Genomic DNA, 27824 nt, shown 5'->3' with positions numbered 1-27824 from the left:
CGTTGTGATCCCATTTAAGTGGCACTTTCATTCCCACAGGCGAATGTTTCCCCCAATCGCACCTCCTTTTTAAAAAGCACCAAGAAGGCTACAGTCGATAACTTTTCCTGTCCTTCTCTCGCCCCAGAAACAAGATGCTAAGATGGCGCCTTCCTCAGTGTCAAGTTCAAGTAAAGTGCCGAGTCTCACAGCCTCGAAGACAAATAAAATGTATATATGATCTTAGCAGAGAGTAATACAACAATGACAAAGAATGTTAAACGTCGCAGTCTGTTACTTTTTCATTTATTTTATTTCAGTCAAAATGTATGTTCACATTTCTTCATAAATAGTTGGTAAAACAAACAAACCAACAAACAATAGCCTACTTTAAAAAGTATAAGGAACCTTTGCCTCTTTCCGCTAAATAACAAATAGGCTCGCTGTTGTATCATCGTTTGCCTCGATTGTGGCACAGTGACACAGTTCATCAGTAAAACATTTTGCTTTTCAGGAATAACTTGGAGCGTGACCCATTTCTCCCAGAAAGTGTTACAACATCACATTCTAGCTGCGTTTATACATCAAAAAATTTGCTTTGACAGGACATGGGGCATACGGGTTGTGGGAATAAGAAAAAAAGTTTTTCTTTTAAATTGATGTATAGAAAATAGTATATAAAACATATATTCCTTAAATTATTTAAATAAACGTATTTTATTTATCACTGTCACTTACGAGGTACTGTTTTTACATTTTGTAGTGCTGGTGGTCTGAAATCGTTCTCATAAGCACAATATATTTTGTGGTATGCATAAGATTCAATTCTTGAAAATAGGTTACAATGCAATGCTGTAACTCTTTGTGCCACTGAACATATTTTCCCCAACCCACATATATCTATTAGTGTTCCCAGACTAAATTTTGTTCACACAAAAATGTTTTCTCGACAGCTTATTCACACAAAACAAGCAAATGTGTAATCAAACTTCTCTATATGCAACACCACAGTACTTATAACAAATAACACGCTTAGTTTCACAGAAGAATTACATTTAAAACAATGCAAGCTGACAGACAAAAACACTTTTATTTTGAAGATACTGTGTTGTGACAGTTCCATTGTTGCCGATGCACACATTTTAACATAGGCCTACTTGCACAAAGACATTTTTGGAACTATGAAGGACTGCCATACTGGCTCATATGTTTGGGTATTTGACCCGAATTTGAAATACTCTAAATACTGTCACCTTGGTTTGGAATTCATGAATGAACTAGCTATAACATCTGTAAATGCGACGGGTGCAATAGCTGATGGATCGTTCGAATGTGTAGTGACATTATGCTACAATTGAGCTCTATTCTCTGATTCTATCAAAGTAAAATACACAAAAAAAAGTTAATTTGACCATAGGGATATGGACAGAACCGTTTTATATAGTTTGCCAACTCACTTGATAACAATTCAGATTTACAGAATTGATTATTCACATGTCAATGGCCTCACAAGCTAAACAATAAGTGATGGAAAAATGGGCATCATATAGACAAATTCATCATATTTATATAGATGATATCTTGGATCCAAATAAGACACATTTATTGCTTAAAAAAAGATACAATCGCAATATTGGCGCTTTAGAGTTGATCACTTTGTTGAATGTTAAGTTGGTTATGACCCAAATCTGTACAGTCTTGTTAGAAAACATTTCCATAAATATCTTTAAGTTTCAGAACTTATACCCATAATTAAATTACAAATTGATAAATATGGCAGCATGGATATGTATTTACAACGTTATTAACAAAAGGCAACGTTATATTCAACGGTAACAATCGTAACCTAATACCACATTTCTCCACCTGAAAACAGACATTGACAACAGATTCGACCCCATCAAACAAGGAAATACATTCACGAGTATATATTTATTTATGATTTATTTTTTGTTCAAGTTCAAGACAAAGACTTTGGCACGTTTCTTAAGACTGTCTGAAGTTTTAACAATCAATTGAAAGGCGACTGTAGTGTGTCACCATTATATAAAACACCGTGAAATATTATTCCTTTTTCTTTATTTTTAAATACAATTTTGAGAAAATACATAAAATGAAAAATAAAAGAATCATTTGAAATCTGTAAACTAAAAAAGGGAAAAAAAACCTTTTATTTATTCTTAGAAAGTATTATTTCATTATTTATGATTTATTTGTTTTCTTCGAACTCGGAATAAAAGTCAAACCCCAATCCTGAGAAAGGATGAGGCCTGCTACTGCTGGCTTGCTCTCATCTCCTCGTGTTGTTCCAATCCAATTTTGTGTTTTTAAGTTTTTAAGGTTTTTAAGGTTTCCTTAATCTTGATCCACATTGAGAGCATGGTTATGACTTCAAACATACCATTCATTAAAGTTGGGTGGCAGTCCTGCATCGCTGTGCCCCGACGTGTTTTGCACGGCTGACGGTGGTGTTTTTGTTGGGTCTTCAGTGTTCGCTGATACCAGAACTGGTGGTGTGGACGACTCATATCCAGAACTTGCTGCTGGAGATGACTCAGAACCTTGAGACTCGTGTACCTGTAATAATAATACAATAAAACAAGAGGAGTTGCTATGATATATTTGTATGTCTATAGGCCCTATAGCGTGAAGAATAACGTTGAATATGTTGCACACACTCAATACGAGTCAACTCAGCTTAAGTCAATACACCTTACCCTTTGATCTATCAAATTGCTAATGCATTGCTGCGCTATTTCCTTCTCTAACTTATCCTACAAGTAGTAGCCTAATGTTTGGGAAATAAATATGCTATTCTATTACATTCCAAACCAGTGAGACAGCAGAGAAAACGTGATGCTTTTTGGGCGCTGATCCTTTGATTAGCCCTTGGTCAAGGGAGAGTATTGTGTTTGTGTGTTTAAGGTGAAATGAACACGTTAATTACCTTCATGTGTTTCCTGAGAGAGCTGGGGTGCGTGTAGGACTTGTCGCACACTTTGCAGATGTAAGGCTTATCCGAAGTGTGCACGTGCATGTGCTTTTTCCTGTCACTGCTGTTGGCGAAGCGTCTGTCGCAGCCGTCGAATTCACACTTGAACGGCTTCTCACCTGCAAGATGGAAATAAGCACAATTCATTAACCCCTATACACAGTGGATTGATAAGCCTACCATACCGACATAGGCCTGCCTATGCAAGATATAATAGGGATGCTGGCTTGATTCACCATCGATGAAGTCTGCCCTGTGAATAACAATAGTGCACTGTGAATAGCAACAGCATGCATGATATGTTCAATACAGGCCTGCATTTGTTAGGCTACACATCAACGTGCACAAATAGTGACCAGTGAATGCTCTTATAGGCATGTTTGATGTAGTATATAGACTTTGATATTACTGTTGTGTGCTTTGTCGTAGTGTGTTTAAATAGGCTACAATGTTACAACCCCACTGCTGCACTGATTTGAATAGGATGGAGTAGCACATAGCCTAGCCTAGTAAACAAGGACTAACGGGCCAGACTCACAAAACCACACTGAGGGGTGTCCGTCTAAATGTGGGCCTAGTTAAGCTAATTCTCTCACACTTTAGTTTGGGGGAAGTATGTGTCTGTCTCTCCCTTAATACACACAATGTAACTTGATCAACACCTTCGATAGCGTGCAGGATAGCTTCTCCAATCGAGAAATATGTCCACACAATACATCAACATATGCACGTTTGATATTGAGATGTGAATTAGGTTATCCCGAGCGTTCAACAAATGCAATATTCAGTGCGTAAAATCACATTTTATTTTCGTTACAACATATTTCTTAGCCCAGCCTAAAATACAAACCAAATTGCGGCCTTCACTCGTTCTTGCATTACTCTATAAAATGCAACAACCTCTCAACAAAATTCGCCTCGGTCTATTCTTTTCCCCATGCACAATGAAAACAACAGGCCTATGGATAGGCAACTTTAAACGTGTGGCTGTTGTTTGTCAGCAAACTTGACGATAGTAATTACCTGTGTGTGTTCGTTTGTGAATTTTCAAATTTTCCGACCTGGCGAAAATTTTCCCACAACCAGGGAATGGACAGGGGAATGGTTTCTCTCCAGTGTGCACGCGAATGTGGTTCACAAGTTTGTACTTGGCCTTAAACGATTTCCCCTCTCTCGGGCAATCCTCCCAGAAGCAAATGTGGTTACTTTGCTCGGGGCCGCCAACGTGTTCCATGGAGACATGCGTCACCATCTCGTGCATTGTGCTGAAAGTCCTTTCGCAAGTCTTTTTGGGTCGGTTCATCTGGTTCTCATCTATCCATTTACAGGACATTTCTTGCTTTATGGGTTGCCTCATGTATCTAAAGAAGGCCCCAGGACCGTGGTGTGTCGGCACATTCATCCCCATATTCATCCCCATTGGATGGTTGTAGTTGTGGAGCTGAGCGCCGTAGGGGTCCGTCCGAGGGCTGGAGACCGGACGGTACGGATCGGGTCTTCCAAAAATGTCCCCGCGTAAACCAAGATGCATTTGACTGTTGACTACATGTCCGCTTGGCGAAGTGTGGCTCACGCCCTGGTCGTGGAGCCCTGAAAACAACAGATGTCCAGGGTTATCGGAGATTCCAGGAGGTCCATGCAGGCTCCCAGCAGAAGCGGCAAAGATCCCATGCTGGGCACTCGATGCAGCAGACTCTCCAACGCCACGGTTTCTGAATAGAAAGTCCCGGGTTGAATTGAAAGGTCCCCCGCCGTACGAACCCACCTGTCCGCTGTGATGGTGTCCCAGGGCAGCAGCATATCCACTGGCTTGCGGGGTAAAAGCTGAAGTCTGGCTGGAGGTTATATCGTGAGCCACTGGGCTGAGTTTGAAAGCTGCGGAGTGGGATGAATCAGCGAAGGGATTGAGTCCCAAACCGGGGTCTCTGTTCCCTATCTCATGGTGCCGCGGTGTTCCGAAACCCCCCACTCCTAGCGATGGGAACTGCGGACCGCTGTCAAGGAGCATAGTCATTGGGCTCAAATGAACTTAGAAAACGAAATAAAAGAAAAAATGAACTGAAACCCCAGGTTAGTGGAGCTCACTCTAACCGCGGATAACGGGAACCCGATTTCAGTGCGTTGAAACGTAGAATAAGATTTGTTTTACTGTAAAAACACCAAAACAACGAAAAAACAATCCTTCGCTTACAGAGCGAGGAGAAAAACTCCCGTAACTGGGATCCGTGAGAAAGAGGATCAAACTTCCCCCCCTTTCCAGACGAATGATGTCCTTGGACTGATAAAGTCAATCACTCACTCCCTGCACATAAATGAACTCGGGAGGCAGTGCTACGACGCCCAATGAGAGCCCAGCTACCCATTTGGCACGTGACGCCAAAGAAGAGAGTTAATTGGCTAGATGTCTGTTGATTGGCACGGTTTGCTATTGAAAATGGCAGTTCGTCTCAATGGTTTAATTTGATTGGTTAGTGCAGGCATTATTTTTCAGGTAAGGCATCGGAGCACTCTCGCTTCAATAGCATGAGCCTTATTTATTTTCGGTCTTATAACGCAGAAACTGTTGCAGAAGTTGGATAAACACCATTATAAGCAGTAAATATTAAACCAGAGGCCAATAGTCATTGCAAATGTGTGTTGTAGATAGGTCTGTAGGCTATGAAATGAAACAAAGTTACTGAAAATGGGGTTCTCGCAACATTAGGAAAAAGTATACCATTATCCAAACTTCAGATAATGACCAAGGCCTTTCTTTTTTATTAATGTCGTAGAATTCAGGCATACCACAAGCATGCTGTTTAACCAACAAACACAATTCAGCTTCTATGCAAAAACATAACACTTTATTTGGTGCATTTTGGTGGGGACATCATTTTGTAAACGTTTGGTTATAGCCTGCCTACATGTCTGAATAGTTTACTTTTTTAAATACATGTGTAACACGAAATAATTCATGTTTACTCCATCTATCCATCTATCTTTTTATCTGAGCATTTTGTCTCTTATTAACTGTGAACATGAAAGTAGTTGGCAGAGATCCGAAATGTGGCTTTCTAGAAGCCGCTTGAGAAAGGAGGGGGTCGGTTTTTTGCAAAGCTCTATTGGGTGTAAGACGCAGGAATAAAAGACAGAAAGAAAGATGGCAGTAATTGTAATATCCTGAGATTTTTTGCTTATCCAAAAATTCGTGCCATTGAGCGAGTTTCACAGGGTTGCCGCTGACTCGCTGCAGGACACATAAAATCTGATCAAGTTCAGAGACGCGTTGAGTGCTTCAAGCGGCGCTTTATAACTCCAATCCTTTCACATCCCTTTCCCCTCAATCTGTCCCAGGAAGGAGCTCACATTCTTTATTTTAGACATCTGAAAAAAGAAAAAGAGAAAAATCTTCAAATCAGTCCTTCAGTCTGCTTTCGCCCTCCACCCCGCAATCATTCCCACAACATATTCCTCTTCGAGAAAAAGTATTTTAAATTGTAAGGTGAGTTTTCTTATTTATGCAATATTTAAATTGTTAAGTTTAATTTTCTTTTGAAGGAAAGCAACCGTGGAGAATTGTACGGATGCTGTGGGGGTGTGTGAATCTGTGCTTTCGTTGAAAGTCAGCTCGGGACACTTGTTTATGATATTCAGAACTTTTGTTGTTTCTTGTGGTAACTTTTTTAAGATACATGTTCTTCATTTACTCCTATCAGTCATGTTGTTTCATCAAAGTTAAACGTGTGTGCTTCTTCTAGAGCAGATAGATCTCAGCTGCGTTCCTAAACTCAACAACAATTTTTTTTTACGGAAAATGGCATGATTCCCTCTCTATCGTGCGCTCCCTCCCTCCCTCCCTCCCTCCCTCCCTCCCTCCCTCCCTCCCTCCCTCCCCACTCTCTCTCTCTCTCTCTCTCTCTCTCCCTCTCTCTCCCTCTCACACACACACACATACATACACCCCACACACACACAAACCCTCTTTTACTCTCTCATCACTCTCTTCTTCTCTCTCTCTCTCTCTCTCTCACACACACACACACACACACACACACACACACACACACACACACACACACACACACACACACACACACACACACACACACACACACACACACAGTGTGAGAGAGGGAGCACATGAGTTAACTGTGAATAGCCTTGAAGCTTTAGAACATGAGATTTATGGAGACCTTTCTGATCTTTCACAAGTGACAGGCAGTTAAGTTTTCTTAACTTTTCCTCTTCGATATTTTATTGACTTGTTGAAACGAAAGGACTCTGTAAGGTTATTATATGTGGTATGTTCACAGTGAGGGTGTTACTATAAAATGATTAACGATGAGAAGCACGTGCACACTTGTCTCTGCAACGGAACACACAATTCAATTCTATTAGCAACCAACTTTTCTGCAGTATTAGGAGTCTTGGAGTTTAGACTATGGCAAGAGAGGTTCACCGACCTTTGGCCTCCTAAGGCCTCGTGTGTTGTTACAGGTTACTGTCTTCACCAAATAATCAAAAACAACTGTTGCTCGCCGAGGAGAGCCAAACACAGAATGTGATGCAAAAAAAAAACCACCTACAGGTACGCCTACACTCGAATGTTCTTGAATTTCAGACGAGTACATTGATTCAGATGCGAGCATTATCTACAACTTTCCACAGCACCACATCAAACGTTCGTTTATTTATATTACATTTACTCATTAGAAAATACTATAGCCTAGTTGAGTGTCCAACAACACCTTTCATGACCTATCTGGTTGTAACATAAACAAGAAAAACAAAGCTAAGTTATCCAATTTTGCGATGTTGATGTAACAAACTGAAGATCACATACTGGACTTACTATCACGATATTAAAAATAAAATAAAAAATCCAATCACTTCCGATGCTCCTTTTAGAATGATCAAAGCGTAGGTCTCTCAGACGTCACCAAGATTATACAATATAATGAATTGTTTTGGTATACACAAATATTTCGAGAATTGTTGAATAAGACTGCAAATAAGACCACTTTTGCCTATCTACAAATGAAATCAGGAGGATCATTTTTAAGAATAGCTAAAGTTGTTTCTGTTGCAATTATAACGGAGTAGGTCCTGATACTGAAAACTAGGCCTGTGTCTTTTGCCCTAGATATATTGATTCTCAACACTGTCGGTCTGTATTGCCAGTATAGGCTTAACATTTTCATTTGGATGAACGTATTAACGTCTTGTTGTTGTTGACTAAATGTATCCTCGTCTCCTCGTTTGCATTGATGGTGCAGCCAAACACTCCTTTTTTACATTTAGAAACTGTCATGCATGGAGTTCTTTTGCTTTCGTTTGATTGCTTGCGTACAAACTGATATGCTATCTTTTCATGATTGTACTTTTTCAACAATCTACCGCAGACAGTGGAATGTCCCAATCTGAATTGTAAATAACTTATGCCTATTTATTGCTTGCTATGCCTTACTGAAGTGTTATATTTGCCAAGGTATTTCATGTAGTTTTAGCGAGGAAATCATTTTTGGTAGATGGTTGCGAGCTCATATTTCTCCTGAGCATGCGCACGAGCTTATCAGAAACACTATTCTGGTAGTCTAATATTTATAAAGACTATTGCTTAGCTATACAAATCGCTCTCTGAGTTGATCATGCACACCGTTGCCTTGATAATGAACAATTCATTAGTCTTGCGATTCAAAGTTCCTGCAGAAAATATACCTATATTATCAAATTTACCTGGACTCATGTGCAATTTATATTGATGTTTACGACACAAACTGTGAGATAGGCCTAATGCATTTTTCTTTACAACATTATCAATGAAAACTATACTGGACATGGTAAACAAATGATTTGATAGCTCACATTTGAAATATTTGACAAACTATTAAAATTCCAGGTTAATGTAGATGTCTTTGTGCAATGCCTGTCCATTATTAGCATGGCTGGGCCTCTCTCAGAGGTGTAGCGGTGCCTGAGCTGTAGCCGCGCGTGCAGTAGCCCACGACAAGTTTATTTGAGGAAACGTTCCTGCTCAACAGTTAACCCAATAGTCACCAAACAAAAATATTGTATTTCATTCACCATCAATGTTAACAAATTCAATCCTAATCGAATATATACATATATGTGTGTGCGTGTGCACATTTGTAAAACTACTGAATCTCTTGCTGAATTGAATCACAGGATAAAGATGATTTATTGCATGATCAACAGTAATTGAGTTAGTCTTTTATTATCTACATTAAGAAGTTCAAATGAAATGGGTAAATGGTGTTTAATACACTAGTACGTTAATGGAATACTGATATGTTGGGTTGATGTATTGTTTTTTGTTGTAATGGATTACAATATTTGTAGGATTTTTAGGTGCACTGATGTTTCAACCAGTCTTGTTTTAGGTATGCACGTGGGTATGAATCTGAAAACATAATTAGCTGTTGCAAGTTTTGACACAGGGTGTTATTGGAAAAATATTGTCGAAAATATTCTTTGTGAATAGATTTTTGCTCAGCTTCTGGGAAAGGCTTATCTTTTCACCTCTAAAATCAGCAGAGCGTAAAACCAAGAGAGAGGGTCATATTTCACTTGTCAAAGTTGAACTGATCCCTACATCTTTTCTTAACAACAGATTGGACAATACACAATGCCGATATCCCATGGGACTATTAAGAAATGGGTATACACGTTCATGCACTCACATTCATATTTATAACACCTTAACCCAAGGTCCATTTTGGGATTCTGTCTGTAGTTTATGGTTAGAAAGAAATGAGAAGCTCTTAGAAACTTTGTAGCTTTTGTATGCTTTGTGTAAGTTTTTTACTGTTCCATCTGGGACAAATTATATCACCTGACCACTGTTTGTCCATGTTAAAGACACAAGTACCCCTTCTGCTACTCAGAGGCAGCCAAGGTCATAAAGGTCATGTACGATACGGAGGAGGAATACAGTACAAATCTGCCGGATCTCTCCCTGCATTAGCCATTGTGTGGGATGGAGTGCTTCAATTGTTTCCTGCAATTTTTGGGGGGACTAGTTTTGAAGTTACATAGATGCACTCTTCGCTCAAAGATACACCCTTTTTGTATTAATCAGTCATCCTCTTTCAGGGTTCGTAACCCGTCCACTGCTAATGACATGTTCTACTCAGCTGTTAATACTGGGAAAGGCACGTTTCAAACATGATAGTTGAAGAAGTAACTGTACACTCTTTGGTGTTTGTGGTCAGTTCATGGGTTGGAACAAGTGAGTCTACTACAAGTTTAAGATATGCACCATTGACTCTCTGTTGGCTTTTTAATTACGTCTTTGATATGGTTTATCAATATGACTAATTGACTCCTCGCTGCGATGTATTGGAACATCTGTCTGCAAATGGCTTCACCCCAAACCTCTTAATTCATCTAAATTTCATAAAGTCATGACAAGAGTGGGGTGCCAGTGAATAGTCTCATCCATTATCACATTATTCACACACACACACACACACACACACACACACACACACACACACACACACACACACACACACACACACACACACACACACACACACACACACACACACACACACACACACACACACACACACACACGATTAACACACAGACACACACACACAGACAGATTAACACACAGACACACACACACAGACAGATTAACACACAGACACACACATGAATACACTCACACAGGCACAAACACAGATACACACACACACACGAATGCACATGGAGACAGACACAGACACATGAATACGGATACACACGCAGATACACACACACACACACACACACACACACACACACACACACACACACACACACACATGAATACACTCACACAGGCACAAATACAGATACACACACACACACACACACGAATGCACATGGAGACACACACAGACATACACAGACACAGACACATGAATACAGATACGCACGCAGATACACACACACACACACACACACAGATAAACACAGGGTTACACACACATGCGGATACACGGATACACTCTACCATTTATCAGAGAGTCAAAATGGTCTAAATCACCAAAAAAGGATGACCTATGAACTGATATTGCTAGGTTCTTTTTCATGTGCTTCTTTTCCACCTCGGCTGGTTTTAAATGGGTGCATATCAAATACATGAAGTCCCCGATGGCTCCTGTGCATTTTTTCTCTCTATTACAGTGTAACAAAGGGCCTGAGCATAGTTGTTTGTCACTTATTTGGGTATGATTCCTGTTAATGTATCGTATAGGACTAGGTAATAACAGGTCATGAACAGTGCCGTGCAATTTACTGTGTGCTGAACAGAGGGCCCTTTCTAACATGGGCAATGGGTGCCATTTTAAACTGCATTCGATCATCGCAGACACATTGACAAAGCTAAATAGAGCTAAGTCTAGGTAAAATCCATTAGGTTATTGCACTGATATTCAACTACTGTCATAATATTGTCCTCATAATATATATACTTCTAGATGAACAACCATTTACAGCATTTTTGTGTTCTTTGAAGCCGAGTGCATTTGGATTCTGCTGTGGCTATAGGCTACAACTCAGGCCTCATAAGCCACTGTTTAAATCAGGTTCTGCCATTCTATGGCTGTGTATTTTGAATGTGAAAGAAAGTGTGACATTTGATTGTGATCGTCTGTATCATTTCATGTAGGCCTGTTAGCCTGACGTATCATTCTACAATGAATGCAATCAATATTATTAGTCTGACACTACTTGTTTGTGTTGATTAATCACAACTTAGCTGCAAAAACTGTATGTCTTGAGTTAGCAGTCAAAGCTATTACACATGCATACTGTACAGTTTTGCGTTTCTGGGTACTATATAGCTCTTCATTTTCAAGAAAAACGACTAACATCCTACGGGGATCAACATTCCAACTGCCCCATAACAAGTGCACATGATCTGTAGGCTACCACTGTACTACATTTAATCACACTAATAAATATTGTACTGTGCAGTATGTTTCAGTTTATTGATGACAAAGGCATTCATGTGGATTGTGTATTTGTATAGTGTATTAGGGGAAACATGAATATCCCGTTTTAAGCTAGTCTGCAGAATTGTCTACTACATAAGCTGGAATGACTCACTTCATTTTGACAGTAGCCTATATCACTTCTCTGCAATGTGTTATTTATTTATTTTAGTGTCTATACCCATTTTGCTTCTATTTTTATGCATAAATGTTCTTCTTCTTCTTCTTCACAAAACACCAGACATAAACCACCAAGCACCACCAATGTTATTTTGGCTTTAAATAGGCTAGCTACATAGTTTGATTGATAGGTTTACGTGAAATGTTCAAGCACACAATGTAAAGATGTCTGGTTGTTTATGCGTATGTTGCATGTAGCTATTATTATAAGGAAGTCACGCGATATGCAATGTCAATATTCAATAAATTGACAGCGGATCTGAGAGATTTGTGGGCCTCAACGAAAGGTGATGCAGAGACAGGTGACAATGGGGCGTAATTGATCATAAAAGTCCGTTTTTACCAGATTTGTTGATCTACTTTTGGTTTTTACAATTTATTTCGGAACGAAGACATACCCTAAAACCTCGGAACCCCGTTGTAGACTATTTCATAGGCTACGTATTACAATGCTAGTAACTAAAGCGTGAAGTTTTTCTACATTTTTGTTCGGAAATGCGCCAGGTTAAAGGCCGACTAACATGAGCATGCATTACAATAATTACCGAGTTTGACCAATGGTGTTTGTCTATGTTACGGCACTTTATGTCAAGTGGGCCTCTCACTCCTTTTGTCTGGGCCTAGTCCCTTGAGTGTGACGTCAGAACAACAATGTTGAAACTGGACTTTGAAAGTTAGAGGACAATACAGTCTTGAGAAATAATAGTTGACTAATTAAATCTACATTCAATGTGCACCTCTGCATCCAAACTAATCACAAAACGGCTTAAAGGAAAATAGAGGCCTACTATAACCAAACGAAGACGCATGGACTATTAATTTGGGAACATTGGTTTATTGGCCTGTATAATTTACAACTTAAACCCACTAAATACAACTCTAATCCTTTGGCAGGATAAATTACTGTTTGAAATGTGTGTTGCCAGGCAGATGAGTTGTTGCAGCATCGCTGCATGGCCTGAGTTGCATCGCTGCAGCCTTTGGAGAGATACTTTTCACAATAGTCATATTCTTCACTGTTCTTTTTTTTATTTATTTTTTACAAGTGACAGATTGGACTTGTTTTGAACACCTACAAAATAATTGTACATCACATATTGTTCCCATGATGGTAGCCTACATGCATAAGACATGACAGAGTGCATGCCCTTAAGGCGCTAGGATAACCTATATGAATTGCTATGACAGCAGTTACAGTTTGACTTAGTTGTGTGTATAGATATGAAGAAGGTTGACTTTGCTAAACATGCTCGTTAAATCAGATGCTGTAGCATGACGTGAGAGAAAATCCAATCGGCTTGTCAGAGATGTCAGCGAAATTGAGAAGTAGACTGGCAAGAATGGAAGAAAATGAGCGGTTTATGGAAAGCCATTGGATAATCAATGTATGCCTATTCGAATATCAATAAATACATTTGACGTTTTTTCTCTCCAAAATAGTTAGTAAAAATTCGTATGCATATTGTCTGTTTGTTTTGATTGTTGCCCTTTTATCTTGAGGCTATAAGCTTGTACCCCACCATTCATGTACCCATGTTTTAAAGTTGCTTAATTATTTAGTTTAGTTAAATATAGTTGATGTTGTACGCCAAATGTATTGATATGTGATTGATTTTGGTCTTTTTGGGGTATAGAGCTACCCTCCTCTGTTTTTGTCTGCAGCCTTACCCCACTTGGTCAGGACTTCGAAAAACGGAATCGTAAAGGCACAGTGCAGTCAAAAACGTGATTTTTCTGTGTTTTATATATATTTCCACACTATGAGTTTGGACTAATATTGTGAAATTGTGAAAATTATGATAATGCCTTTTTAGTGTAAGAGATGTTTGAAAAGACCGCCTTAAATTTCAGCCTGTTTTGGTGGGATGGAGTTTTGGCCTGTCTGGTGACATCATCAGGTGGTAAATTAGTTAATAGACCAATAACAAAGAGAGTTCCAAACCTCTCTGCCAATAACAGCTAGTTTTATCCTCCCCACTAAGACCACTCCCAGACAGTCCTAGCAAAATTTTTGCTTTAGAAATTGCTCTATGCTAAGATGCTATTTTTGTAAAACATTTTACCATTTTAAATTAAAACAAACACAGTAAGGTACTTAATTGTTACCCAGAAATTATTTGATTTTGAAATAAAACGGGTGCATTGGTCCTTTAACCTAGAATGTATTTTTCTAACCTATTCCTTCCAGTAAAATAAACATGGAATTAAATTAAAAGTTCTGACATTTGATACTTTAACATTGCATTTCAATATCGTAATTGTGTAGTCTATTAGACTTCCACACAAAAATGTCCAGCATTTGAAGACATTTATGACATTTACGTTAGACATTTACAAATAGGCGGTTGTAATGTGGCGCCTAGAGTCAAAGAGACACCAATATTTGGCAGTGTAGGCTATACCGCGGCACATTTCAAAGCTTTTTCTATGAGATATTTGAAAACGGAGTCGTGCAGTGAACGCCTGCGTGTCCCTTTTAAAACAAACCCAGCGCCTGTCAATCATACCACATTCCAACCAATCCCAAAGCGCCTTTTTTTAAAGCAGATTTGCCTGCTGTGCTTTTATATTGCACCATGGCCTGTTTCGAAGCATTTTTACTACCACGGTTATTGCCACAAATCAAGAGGGCAAAGTGAACGGCATGGGAGTCACACCAACTTTAACGAACTTGAGTCTGGTTCTTGCTCCTGCGAAGTTCACGGCCAAGAATTTCACATTCAGATGATAAACAGCAAAGAAAATGGAAACAATATTTCTAGGTAAATCTTGAGCACAGAATTGGTTGATTTTGCAAACTCACAACAAAACATGACAACTCTGTCGAGGTTTAGTGGCTGCCTTCTTTCTTGCGTCAACCCCGGGGAGAGCAATACTGAACCCAGCGTGGTGCTGCCACCTTTGGCAGGGGAGCACATAGGGCACCCCACTGGCAGTTCCTTAAAGCTCTGCCCCTCGCACAATTTGCGAGACTATCCCGAGTCGAGGTACAGTGCATATGTTGACCATTCGGTTCCCCATTTTGCAGACTCTGGATACCCCAGCCACCGGTTAGAGCACAGCCCTAGGGGCATCATCATTGGAGCCAATCGTTCTGGAGCCGGCATGCCACCCGTCACTGATCAACTAGCATCAAGAAGTAACCAACATGGCGGGATTGGAAGGTACCGTGACCTGCCTAGCTATAGAGATAGCAGAAGCCACGCTTTTTTCACCGCTTATCACGAGCAGGCCCATGGCTCCTCCGACGCGACTCGAGACCTCTCTGGTCAAGTGATGTTGGGTCTACCTGGGGACATCCTCACCCGGACGCACCCTTACGGCCAGAGCATCAGCGGCCCCAGGGGAAACAGCCAACAACTTGTCTCTCAGTTCCTGGGTCTCTACAAACCGCTGAACATGGCAATTCAACGTGGTGACGCTTTCCTGAGATGCTCCAAACAGAACCTGAAGCACGAGCTGGTGTGTAAGTGGAGTGACAGCCAAGAGGGGGCTGGGAAGCAGCCCTGCGCCAGAACTTTCGGGACTATGTATGAACTTGTCACCCATGTGACAGTGGAACATGTCGGAGGACCAGAGCACTCTCAATACGTGTGTCACTGGGAGAATTGTCCGAGGGACAGAAAGCCTTTCAAAGCGAAATACAAGTTGGTGAATCACGTCAGAGTCCACACAGGGGAAAAGCCATTTCCCTGCCCTTTCCACGGCTGTGAAAAAGTTTTTGCAAGATCAGAGAACCTCAAGATTCACAAGAGGACCCACACAGGTATGTAACTATTAGTGTCAATAATAATAATAACAATAATAGTAATACTATTAATAGTAATTAGCTAACATAAAAGTTTGTAAAATACATAAAAACCAATGATTAATTAAACTTGCCAAAACCTTGTATCTTTTTTGGGGACTAAATTTACCCTCAGAGAAAATGTTGATAACCTAATTTAAACCATATTCGAAATGTTTATATTTTTATCAAATTATATTATTATATAAATAGTTAGATTGTGAGAGTTAGATTGTGTAATAAAACTCAAGCTTATCTCCGTAAGTATAATGGCACTATAGTAGCATTTTATAGTGCACAAAAATATTAGAAAAAGCTAGCTAAAACAATTCTTTGAACAAACTTTTGATTGTTTTGAATGACAGTATGCGTCACTGTCTGCCATGCTAGATTTTTTAGGATTAAAATGTACATAGCCTATTATGATGATGATGATTATTATTATTATTATATTTTTGTCTGTGGATGTCATTATTTATGTTTTTGGTGGTGCTGTTGTTCTGAGTGTAGTTTCTGTAATATTGTGATGACTTTATAGCCTGTCGTGATTGTTGTGGGGGGGTTACTTGTACAGGAGAGAAGCATGAGCTAGTGCTAATGGCGGGACAGAAGACCTGTAGTACTACAGCTACAAACTAGTAGTTTTCAGGCCCAGTTGTGTGGGTGCTTCTTCCACTCATTCACTCAAATAAATAAATAAATGCCGGGACACCGGAGAGTTGTGACGTAGCTTTTACGCTTCGCTCAGTTGCAGCCCAGTAGGGACGACTCCTCTCTGCGCGGGCGCAGGAACAACGCTGGAAGCGCTGTAGTAGAAGAACACAACAGCCAAGTAGGTTATGAGGTATAGACAACACAGTGCCTTTGTAGCCTGATCTCTGCTAAGTTTCACAGAGATCAACAGGATTTAAATGTTGACATTTAGCTAGTCGATAATTGAACACTGTTTATGTTGATCTTTAAAAAAAAAAAAAAAAAAATATATATATATATATATATATATATATATATATATATTATATATATATATATATATATATATATATATATATAAAAGAGTCAAATGCTTCCCTAAAGATAAATGTAATTTGGACTAAAATAAATTAAGAATTATGTCGTTGGTGGCCAGAGTTGTCTAAATCAACACAATGAGAAAAATCATCAGTGGCAAACTTTTATGGTAAGAACCCTTAAATATTATACATGCCAAAAGCCACGTTATAGCAAACATTGATGTTAAAATGTACGTGCCAAAATGTATTTCGAATGAATGATTATTATGGCGTCCATTTAATTGAATAGTACGTGCAGATGCATCTATGGAAACAGTAACATATCACATTTCTAATAAATGTTCGTCTAGAAATAGTGAACAATATTATTTTAGAAATAAATTCTGGTTTGGTGGGGCTTTTTGAGATGAGAAAACACATGCTGTTTCAACATATTTTGCCATGTAGGCATAATCGAAATTTGAAGACTAGGCCTATACACACTCATTCCTCTGTAGCAACATGACTTGTGATCTTATGCCTTTTTAACTGGATATAAGACAGAATTGTTCAAACATAGTTTTAGCACATTAATAGGACTTGGGGAGATAGATGATGGGCCTATTTACTGCGGCCTTGGCCTCACTGTTGGGATTTACGATATGAATAGAGTTTCACGGGTAGTGTAAACTTCTATGGGAATTATATTTTCCACTTGTTGCCATGTTGATTATCTTCATGATTATCATCATCATATTTCGACAGGTTAACTTTTCGACAGAAGTGTCAATTGAGATTTTTGGGGGGGGCGTTTTTCGTGTAGATCTTATAATATAACCCACAGTTTCCATTGAATGTTCATTACACTTTGTGCAATTCTACACGTTATTCGGGGTTTAGCCCTACAGTCGAAGTTATGGGTTAGGTTAAGATTAGACCTAAGGTTATGTAAGACAACACAATTGTGTTCAAACACGAACAATTGTAATGTAGGTATTCACGTGAATGGTTATTGCACATTGGCATTGCACAGGAAAAAAAGGCACCCAAAACTAAAATCGACATGACTTCAAATATGAACATTTTAGGAAAGTTTTGGAATTAGGCCTATAGCCTACACACCACTTGCTCATAAACATAAAATGTTGATTATTTCGATCGTCACTGTCTTGTTTATGTGCAAATGTATAACAATATAATGTAAGTTTAGATGAGTTTACAAACCCAGAGGTTGACAACACATTAGGCACCATATCGTAACAAGCGGTCATTTCTCTCTCTGCACGTTTAGGTGAAAAACCTTTTAAGTGTGAGTTCGAGGGCTGCAATCGGAGGTTTGCTAACAGCAGCGACAGAAAGAAGCATTCTCACGTGCACTCCAGTGATAAACCCTACATGTGCAAGGTCAGGGGGTGTGAGAAGTGTTACACCCACCCAAGTTCCCTCCGGAAGCACATGAAGCTCCACTGCAAGGACTACAGCGAGAAACGCAGCGATGGGCGCGAAGTGAACGGGGAGCACCTTGCAGAGGCCAGGTCACCCGAAGTAACGGATCAAGGCGAAACGGCCTCGTCCACCATCGTGACACGCGCTCAGCCCCTCACCTCCTCCCAACAGTCTCTATCCCCCGAGGTTCGAAATGAGTCAAGTCTGAGGACACGTTTCCATCACACATTCGACAACAGTTTGGAATACTCCTCACATAGGTCAGATGGCCTCTTGGATCCATTGTTGATCCAGAGGAGCGGTTATAGACCTGAGCCCACCCAATACCCATGCAACCAAGCAGGCCACAGTTTCGCCCAGAGCTCCAGGACATTTAACACTGCCTCACCCTTTCAGAAAAGTATTGTCAACGGGTGGTATACGTGCCACAGTGGCGTGGACTCTTTCTCACCAAAGCAGTGTAATAACGACATATCATCCATTTGAGTCAGTCATGTCGCCTGAGTGACGTTGGCCTACAAAACGTGGGCCTATTTTTGTTATGACATCTGCTATTCTTGGATTATATATTATTGATTGTATTTTGTTGATGTCGTAGGCTATAAAGACATGTGCCATGTTGAAGTCATTATGTGTCGTAGTTTTGAAAACGTGCTAATATATATATATATATAAAGCGTTGCAGAATGCGTGACGGCAAGCTTTAACTGTTCTGTGACGCACAAACTCCAGAGTCTATGTGCGTCTATGTGTGGTGGGCCTTGAGTTGTGTCACGTGTCAGAAACGTGCCTGTTTTAACACATGTGTAGGCTACAGTGACGTGTGTGTGTCCCCCCCCCCCCCCCCTCCCCGTTGGAGAATTAGAATAGGACATCATTAATACAAATGCTGCCTATCATTTGAATGATGTTTGCTATAGGATAAAGAAACTAAATGGATTTAACGGGATTGTCTATGTGTAAATGGCCTATATGTGAATATAGTAGCAAAAGTGTTATAAAAGGAACTATACATGTATTATTGCTTGGAAGGCTAAACCAGCATATGTAAAGGACAGGGTATTCATGGAATGTAACTGTATTGTATTGTGGGAATGCATAGAAAGTGCATTACTCATGTCGTGTTTAATGTAAGGCAGAACTTGGAAATAAAATCTGAATTAAAACCTATTATTTCTCGTCCAGTTCAATTTTGAGGCCAAATAACAAGTGGACCAATTTATGCGTTCCCATGATTTGTAATTCAAATGTAATGTAATTCAAACACATATTGACTATAAGATCTACTACACTCACTTGTTAAATATAATGTTAAACATCAGATGAAAGGACGGTGCATTAGGCCAATACAGCTTTCAGCTGTTTTGCTTTCTTCCAAGAAGGATGAGTGTGAGTGGAGAAGCCTATACTATGATCCCCTCTCCCCCTGCACCCCCCTCCTCTTCAGAATACACTTGCATTCTTTGTTTCTGTATGGATATTTTATGCATTTTTGTGTAAAATACTTTTTTTTTTCCGGGATCAGTTGAGAACACAATCCACGGCCTCCTTGATAAGAATTAAAATGTTTAATTAAAATTCTACTGTACATACTGTAACATTAATTATGCATTCAATATTTCATTAAAGTGTCTCCATTCTCTTTGATCAGACCGTGTGTGATTAAACCCAATGCATTCTCAAAGAAAATGTGCTTGTGCCACGGTGACGCAGACTCAACGCCCTTTGTTTATTTGTGCTAGATATCCGTGCATTCACTTTCAGCTTTCTTGGAATTGAATTGGCGTTTTATGAAATCCATAGCGTTATGTATAGGCCTACGCTGAATTCTGAGAATCTTGGTTCGACTAAAATAGCCAACCATGAGCTGCACAATGTGTTATACACATGCCCACACTGTAAATGAATTTGTAAAATCTTATTAGGAGTGCACACGTATGAAGACATTCAATCAAAATTCAAAACCAAATACTTGCGCTCTTGACAGTTGACAGGTTTTATTTGATAAGCCGCAACCGACGTCAAATACGTGCGTATTTGCTACAGTCATAGCTTTGCCTTCAGTAAAGTTTGTCTGGCCCCTTTTGCAAGTCCGTTTATCACTCTATAGTTTTACATCAAGCTCTCCATCTCTGCGTGCGCACCATGCAAAAGCACAACACACATTTTCATGGTTGTAGGCCTATAGGTGAATGTTATCCATTCTTTGTGATTACCTACATTTTACTGTTAATTCCTCATATTTTCTAATCATTTGACCTCGAAATAAAATGGGATCCGTTTTTTCGAGACTCATAAATACAGTTTGATGTCTTTACAGTGTGGGTGTTTCTCTGGGGTTGGGTCTGGTAAATATCTTATATAGGCTATCTGTGTCAAACTTTGAACTGTGAGATTATTATACCAGTTTGCTCATGTTTTGAAATATAATATATATTTATTTGAATTTTTGTAGCAAAACTATTGGCCCCGCCCGGACTCCGTTTATTAAGAAGACCTTTGGAACCATAGGTGAAATTCAATCAAAAGTGCACTACAGGAGAATAGCATTATTTCTGTACAGGGAAAATACATGGTGTTGATAGCAATTCCTGTTTACTATATGCAGTTGACTTGTAAAGCAAAGTTTAATGTACTTTATCTTTCTGCCCTATGGTTTTGACCCCTGTATGCAATTGATACCCAGTTGTAAGTGCACAGATCTGCACCATTGTTTCTCTGTGGGAGTTTGCTATGCAGTTTTGGCTGAATTCCAGTCTTGGAGGTAGCCATTCAGATGTTTAATCTGACTCATATCACAGTGTACTTCCATTGGTTTTAAATCAGTTTGTGAACAATTCATTCCTTGATGTTTAGAGCGAGCCAGGCCTAGATATCCCAGATATAGATTGTTCTATTAATTGTTTCAATTGTTGTTACAATATACCAATTTTTTCTCTTTTTGTATAGCCATGTGCGTGTGTGCCTATGGTTGCATTTAGACAGGCAGCCCAATTCTGATCTTTTGCCCAACTATTAGCAAAAGAGCTGATCTGATTGGTCAAAATACCAATTAGTGGAAAAATATCAGATTTGGCTGCCTGTATAAACACAGAGTATGTTATTCCAGTATTAATAAGTCATCCATTCACCATTCATCTGATAATGTTTCAGTAACACAAACAGATCCTAGTACAGATTTGACATTAACACAGGCATATCCTATAAGATATGTCAGTAACACAGACAGATCTAAGTACAGTTATTACACTAACACAGACATATCCTATTAGATATCACAGTAACACAGACATATCCTAGAACAGATATTACAGTTACACATAGAGATATTACAGTAACACAGACACATCCTACTAGTACATCACAACGTCCTACTGCCGTCCATCCCATACATCGCCTGTCTGTCTGCTGTGTCTGAACACAGGGCCACTAATGATCCATAGTATATTACTGTTAAAACTACCCATTTCATCCCTAGATAGTTATTACTATAATATAACTCATTCATAGTTTACACACCCAATTCCCACTGTCGAAGATGGAGCCTCCGGCGCAAATCATTTCAGTCTACTTAGAAGGGAGAGTCGCTGGAAAAGCGGTGACCACAGAATTCAGCACAGCTAACTAGGCCGCATATTTGTGACAGGCTGAAAACGATGCACGCGATAAGTGTCCATGTCCACTTGTCTGACTGGAGGAAAGGGTTCTGTCTACAGTAGCCATACCACTTGATGGTGATCACACTTACAATGATGACCTCGTTGCTGCTTCATTCACAACATAATCTAATCATACTACCTAACGATCTAGCGTTTGCGCGTATGGATGTCTTTTACTGTTATGTGCAGTGAAAGACATGTGCAGACAGTTTCTGATTAAAGGAGACCATTTTGGTGTACCACACTATGCGCTTCTCTTTTATTCAAAAGATAAGAAAGTCTGCCATTCCATACTTTTACGTCACACACTGTTCAGTTTCTTGGAATACGCTCTTCTATGTATAAGGGGACAGCAGCGATTTAGATAAGTCGTCAACACGGATATGTTCGAGTGTGGTTAGTCGGGACAGTGTCTGACGATTATGTGAAGATAGAACTGTGCTACATGATTGTTTTGTGAATCATTTTGTGTCTCCCATGCATACTATCCTTTACCTCTGATGTGCAAATCTGGACTACATTATGATTGTGTTACTCTGAAAGTTTGATAGACCAGAAGTGTTTTCATTATTGTCACAGCGGATATCTTCATTGATTTATCTAAAAGTTTCTCTGATGAAAGTGAACTAATACGGTGGCACATATATTTTTTTCCCAAGGCAAACTAAAACAAGTTCATTGTTGATTTTCTTCCTCCCACAATGCTCCTGTAACGATGATGTCATGGCCTACAGCGATGTCATGGTAACAGCTCAGACTGACTGACTGTCTGCTTTATGTTCTTCGTTACAGGATATTGAGGCCCATCACCTGCAGCCTCTCGATATCAATGGACATGGCTGCACAAGCTGTGTGTCCTATTATGTATTTGGCCGAGTTCGCCACCATCTAAACCATTCTTTCCTTGCCTGCTTTTGCTCCAGCACCCATCGCCGACAACGCCAGCTCAGCGCACACAGTCTATTTTCCTCACGAGGTGGCACTTTTCAGGATGCTGCAAAAGGTGATAAGCGTGTTAGGGCTTTCATGTAAACTGAAGTATGCTGTATTAGTGTATGTCATACACGATATTCATGAGGACGTCTCTTTAGACAAGGCAGGATGTTTTGATGGTGTATTTTGCAAAGCCCACTGAGTTAGACCGCAGTTGGGTTTTTGCCCTCCCTGTCAGCCCAGGGAAATAAATAATGAGCATGTCAGAGACTCAAGCCATCTGTCTAAGAAGTCATCCACCAATCTCACCACAAGGATCCCCTTACTAATAAGCTGGCTAGTTTGAATTGCTTAACTTGAGACTGTTTGCTTTTCGAGAGAGTAGACATTTGATTGGGGACGCTATGATGTTTTTTTATGTTGCCCTCTTTCAGAAAACTCTTGTAAAAAAAAAAAGTACTGTAATATTCAGTGTGAGATGATAAAATTGTCTGAGCCTCAGATTGGAGAGGAGTAGAAGGCTCTCAACCAACGTGAGATGAGGTGCAATCCAAAAATAATATGAGCGTTAGAATGGACCGAGAGTCGCGTCTTATTCCTTCCAGAACCTCATAAGATCTGTTAAATCTGGTTCCCTGGGTTAAATGCAGAAGACACATTTTGGTTGAATGCATTCAGTGGTGCAACTGACTAGGTATCCCCCTTTCATTTCCTTTTCCTTTCATTTAGATGAACTTTATCAACAGCTGGTGTGTGTCATGCTTGCTTCATGAGTCAGCAGCCACTTGGCAAAGACGCCAGAACAACGTCGAGTTTGATTGATGTTTGATTGAGTTGTCAACAAATGTGAATTCAATTGTCAACCAAACCTTTAAACCATATTGTTTAAGACCTGGGTTAAATTGATTCAAAAACGAGTTATATGGTTGATGACTTTATTTGATCAATTGAATCAAAAAGTTGCATCGATGCAACATGATAACATTGATATGTTCTTGGTGAAATAATGAGGAAACAATGTTACCCAGAGGGCATCGGTTGTAACTAAACACAGTATTTTTGTATTTCTTCATGTTATTAAGGTTGTCCAATTGAAGAGACATCGTACCAGGCAAAAGAATTGGTCAACTTAATATTATTCCTGCGTTATTTAAACATACGTATCAACGTATCAAATTCATGATTGAATTTTCAGAAAGTCATCAACGTGCATAGTAATGATAATTTATCCAGGATTTTGACCAGAAATCAACCACATGATTTGGAAGTTCAATTCACCTTTGTTGGCTACGCAATCAAATATCAATCAAAATCGAATGTTTGTCTGGTTGGATACTGCCAATATTAATTCTGGGATTAGGGTCTGTCTGAGACGTGTGTTGCAGGTTACTAAGGTTATTTCATATATCCTCCTCCATCAAAATGATCCTATCCAAACCTCAACTATTATCCTTGTGAAGGTTATTTATCCTCCATTACCTCATGACTATGATCTATTCCTCCCAAGATGGTAAATCTGCTCTCAGAAAAACATTTTTTGGGGAAGACAGTAATTCCATTGTGCACATAATTGCCCAAGAAAATGTCTCTCTTTGCTTGGGGAAATCAATTTCTCAATTTGATCTGTTATGCAAGCGCAGTGATGGTGTACATAGGAAGGCCAGAGCTGAACACCCTGAAATTAGATTTTCTTTTCCCTAATAGGCACAATTCTTCGGTGCAGAAAGCCTTTACAGATCCCCCTCTATATTCTTTTCCCTGACAAAGCAATGGCAATATTCCATAACCACGCAGCCCTGCCACACCCCTGCCCCTCCCCCTCTCCCTGCTAATCACTGGTACTGCATGATGGGACCCTATATTCCTAGTTTGCTGTTTATTGTCCGCCATCTTTATTTGGCTTCTCTGCCTAGCAACAAGAGTTAGCCGCCCCTTTTTTTTGGCTGTACATGTAACATTCGAAATCACGTGAATATGTCTGTTTCACCTTGGAGTCCGTCGAATCACCGTCGCACTTAGCCTATCTGCTGTGCCGGTCTCTGTTATGACATACAGGGCCAGATTCCCACCAATGTGTCAGAGGGTGAGACGCGTTTTCACACCAGGTCTTTGGGCGAGATGCATTATAGCCGACCGCCGTGTAAGACATCTTGCGTAACCTGCATTCGCTGTGTGGCACCCGTATAAGCCCACTGCTATGGTATAGCCGGCCAGTGTGGGGCTGCGTCAGCATGGCGAGAGGGGTAAGGCCGACCAAGTGTGATTTTAATTGGATCCCAGGCTTTTTCCATCTTCCCCAGGTCAAGCCAGTAGTGTTGAGGCTCCCTAACTCCGTTTCTTTTCATTCATCCTTGCCCACCCCCTTCTTTTTCCACGCCTCCTTTCATTTCTCTCTCTCTCATCTGTCTCTCTCCCTCTGCTCTTGGCTATCCTAACCCTCCATGACTTCTTCACACTGGCCCCCTAATCTCTGCATACTCGCCAATGTGGCCCTGTGGTAGCTATAGTGCCCTCCACCATATTCCCCCACCATATATGAAGCTCCACTTATCTATGCCCCCATTCGTGTTTTCATCTGGTCCTTGGCTCTCGCCACGTGAAACTGCAACCCTTTACATGGTAAACTGGAAGCAGCTGCGCCTCTTGTCTTCTTTCTTTCAGTGTCGTGTTCATCTCATTTTCATTATCTCTCCAAACGGAGCACGTGGGGTTCAGAGGGGCTTGGCACAGACGCAACTCTGATGCTAACAGTGTGTAATGAGAGTGATGGTGAAGACAAACACAACATTCATTATAAAGGTTAGGTTGTACAGTATGTAATCAGGCTATCAGAGATATCAAGCACAGGTGTCAGAGGAGGACGTCACTCATGGAGAGTCTCACTGAGTCGTGGGACACACAAGGTCATCTGTTTCAGGTCCTCTATGTGCCTGTTGACAACTTGACATGAACAAGCGTTCAAAAGAACCGCGCCATCAGTGGCAGGACTCTTATGTAAGACAACGCAATGATTACAACTGAGCATATAAAAGCTTCATTTTTCATATTTCTTGCTTTTTACGGACAGCGAAATGGCGAATCAGAAATCCCCATGAGCTCTGATCTGGTGACTTGGTCAGACTGATCCCTTGGATTTCTCTCTCATCTTCATCTGCAGTGCAGTTTTCTGGTGTCAGTGGTGGTGCCAGACCCCTGTGTAGCTCAGCTGGTACCAGGCTTATTAAAACAGCCCTCTATTCACACTTCGCAATTGGGGCTCCGCTTTCAACTTAAGCCCAAGCCCCCCAACATACAGAGCTCACAGACTTTTTTGTCACAGACTTTTCCCCAAAAAGGCTATCGACATATGCATCTGGGAGGAGAGAAAGACCGCGCCCATCTTTGTATCTGATGCATTTTTGTCTTGTGATGCATTCCAATTTACCCCTCTGAATGGCTCTCACAAATATTTTTTCTCCCCTCTGTTTTCATTCATTATCCATGCCTTACATAAGAGATATTTCTGATAGTTTTCTGATGAGCCAGTCTTTGGGCAGCCATGAAGATTTTAAAGGTCTTTATCCAGCCAATCAGCTCAGGAGTTTTCCCATGTAGCTGACAATGGTTATCTCATGGCAGGAAGCAACAGCAAGTCAACGGGAGACCCTCTGAGAGGAGGCTCACTGTATTGGTTGGGGGGTCCCATGTGTTCCGAAGGGGAGCCAATGAATCCTTTGTGTCCATCTTTCAAAATCCACGTCTCTAAGGTTTTCTTTGGCGCTGTTTGAAGATGGGCAACTTCTAGCAAGCCCAAGACCCACGAGGGGCAATACCATCCTTTCAGGGGGATGAACATAGCTTTTGCCCCTTGCCTATGATCTCCCATCCAGATCCTTGTTATCAGAGATCAACTATGATGCTTGACTTAATGTCCTCCACTTGTTGGCAAGGGCAATTGGCAGCTTTCATGTATGTGAAAGCCAGATGAATATGCTTAAAACAGCACATTGGAGCAGAAATCTTTGCCTATTTCTGTGTCTGTGCACGTCATCGTGGCTGGTTATTAGCTTAGACATGATTTTTTATGTCGTTGCTTAATGACTTACATTACACTGAATGCATTTTGAGCACTTGTTAAAGAATGTTAAAGAGAATTTGATCATAATCTAAAGAGAAGAATCCCTTAGATTTGACAATTACAACACCAGGAGACCTTAAGTGCCTGTTGTCTTTGCTGTCTCTCAACTCCATCACATTTAATTAGTAACAATTTGCGGTTGTTGTGAGATTTTGCATTTTAATACCTTTTGTATGAATCCTCAAATCTCCATCTTTTGAGGATGAGCTTAAATAAGGGATCACATTGATTGTGGTCCAGGGTATTTCAAAGCTGCGTGTAATCGCGGGTGTTTAATTTTATCTGTAGCAGGTTGCGTCGCGAGGGGGCTGTGTAATCAACCCTGTGAATTCGACATCTGAAGGAAGCATGGCGTTTCTGATCACATCCCCATTGAAGTCCATCCATTTGCTGTTGATGCTCTCGAGCTCTCCTTGGCACCTGGCAGCTAAATGAATATGTACTTGACATGACGCTGTATGGCGTTTTTCACAAATGTCATACAGTAGGTACACATGCAAAAGCCCTGAGGGGCCACGGTTCAAGAGTCAGTAAGTGAGCATGTGCGTGGCGATCTCGCTGTTAACCTCTCCACATTACAAGAGCTCCAGGGCCAGACTCTACATTGATGGATGGAGGTTGGGGGATGAAGGGGAAACCAGAACCAAGGAATTCCCCTTGGGCCATTTCAATTACAGTTAGAGCAAGCTTCTGGAACTGTGATGATATGTTGCTTTAAGGCTGTGACATTAATGGAGAGGACAAATGGGATTTTG

The 27824-nt window shown here is 40.2% G+C and overlaps 2 protein-coding genes and 1 long non-coding RNA gene across 4 annotated transcripts in view; 2 read left to right on the top strand and 1 right to left on the bottom strand.

The window, feature by feature from the left end:
- LOC145879509 (uncharacterized) overlaps nt 1–27824 on the top strand; it is a 153267-nt gene that overhangs the window by 88490 nt on the left and 36953 nt on the right. The window lies entirely within an intron of this gene.
- LOC106604742 (zinc finger protein ZIC 3) lies at nt 274–5296 on the bottom strand. Its single transcript, XM_014199719.3, has 3 exons — nt 3995–5296; nt 2927–3090; nt 274–2556 (listed from the first exon to the last, which is right to left on the bottom strand). Exons 1-3 carry the CDS (start codon nt 4983–4985, stop codon nt 2371–2373), a joined length of 1341 nt encoding a protein of 446 aa, XP_014055194.1. The 5' UTR covers nt 4986–5296; the 3' UTR covers nt 274–2370.
- On the top strand, nt 15143–19530 carry zic4 (zic family member 4). The gene is given in 2 exon segments (NM_001140467.1): nt 15143–15901; nt 18206–19530. Coding segments are annotated over 2 exon segments (1302 nt in total). The 5' UTR covers nt 15143–15240; the 3' UTR covers nt 18847–19530.

This window comes from Salmo salar, chromosome 05, assembly GCF_965601325.2.
Source record: "Salmo salar chromosome 05, fSalSal1, whole genome shotgun sequence".
NCBI classification, from domain to species: domain Eukaryota; kingdom Metazoa; phylum Chordata; class Actinopteri; order Salmoniformes; family Salmonidae; genus Salmo; species Salmo salar.
The sequence above is the reverse complement of the archived record's forward strand: the minus strand, read 5'-3'. Positions and strand labels throughout refer to the sequence as shown.

What these genes read in the sequence shown, in the direction of transcription:
- LOC106604742 (XM_014199719.3), bottom strand. Translation starts at nt 4,985, where the DNA reads ATGACTATGCTCCTTGACAGCGGTCCGCAGTTCCCATCGCTAGGAGTG. An exon ending in TCACAAACGAACACACACAG is followed by an intron (nt 3,091 to 3,994) that starts GTAATTACTATC and finishes TCCATCTTGCAG; the next exon opens with GTGAGAAGCCGTTCAAGTGT. An exon ending in CTCTCAGGAAACACATGAAG is followed by an intron (nt 2,557 to 2,926) that starts GTAATTAACGTG and finishes TTATTATTACAG; the next exon opens with GTACACGAGTCTCAAGGTTC.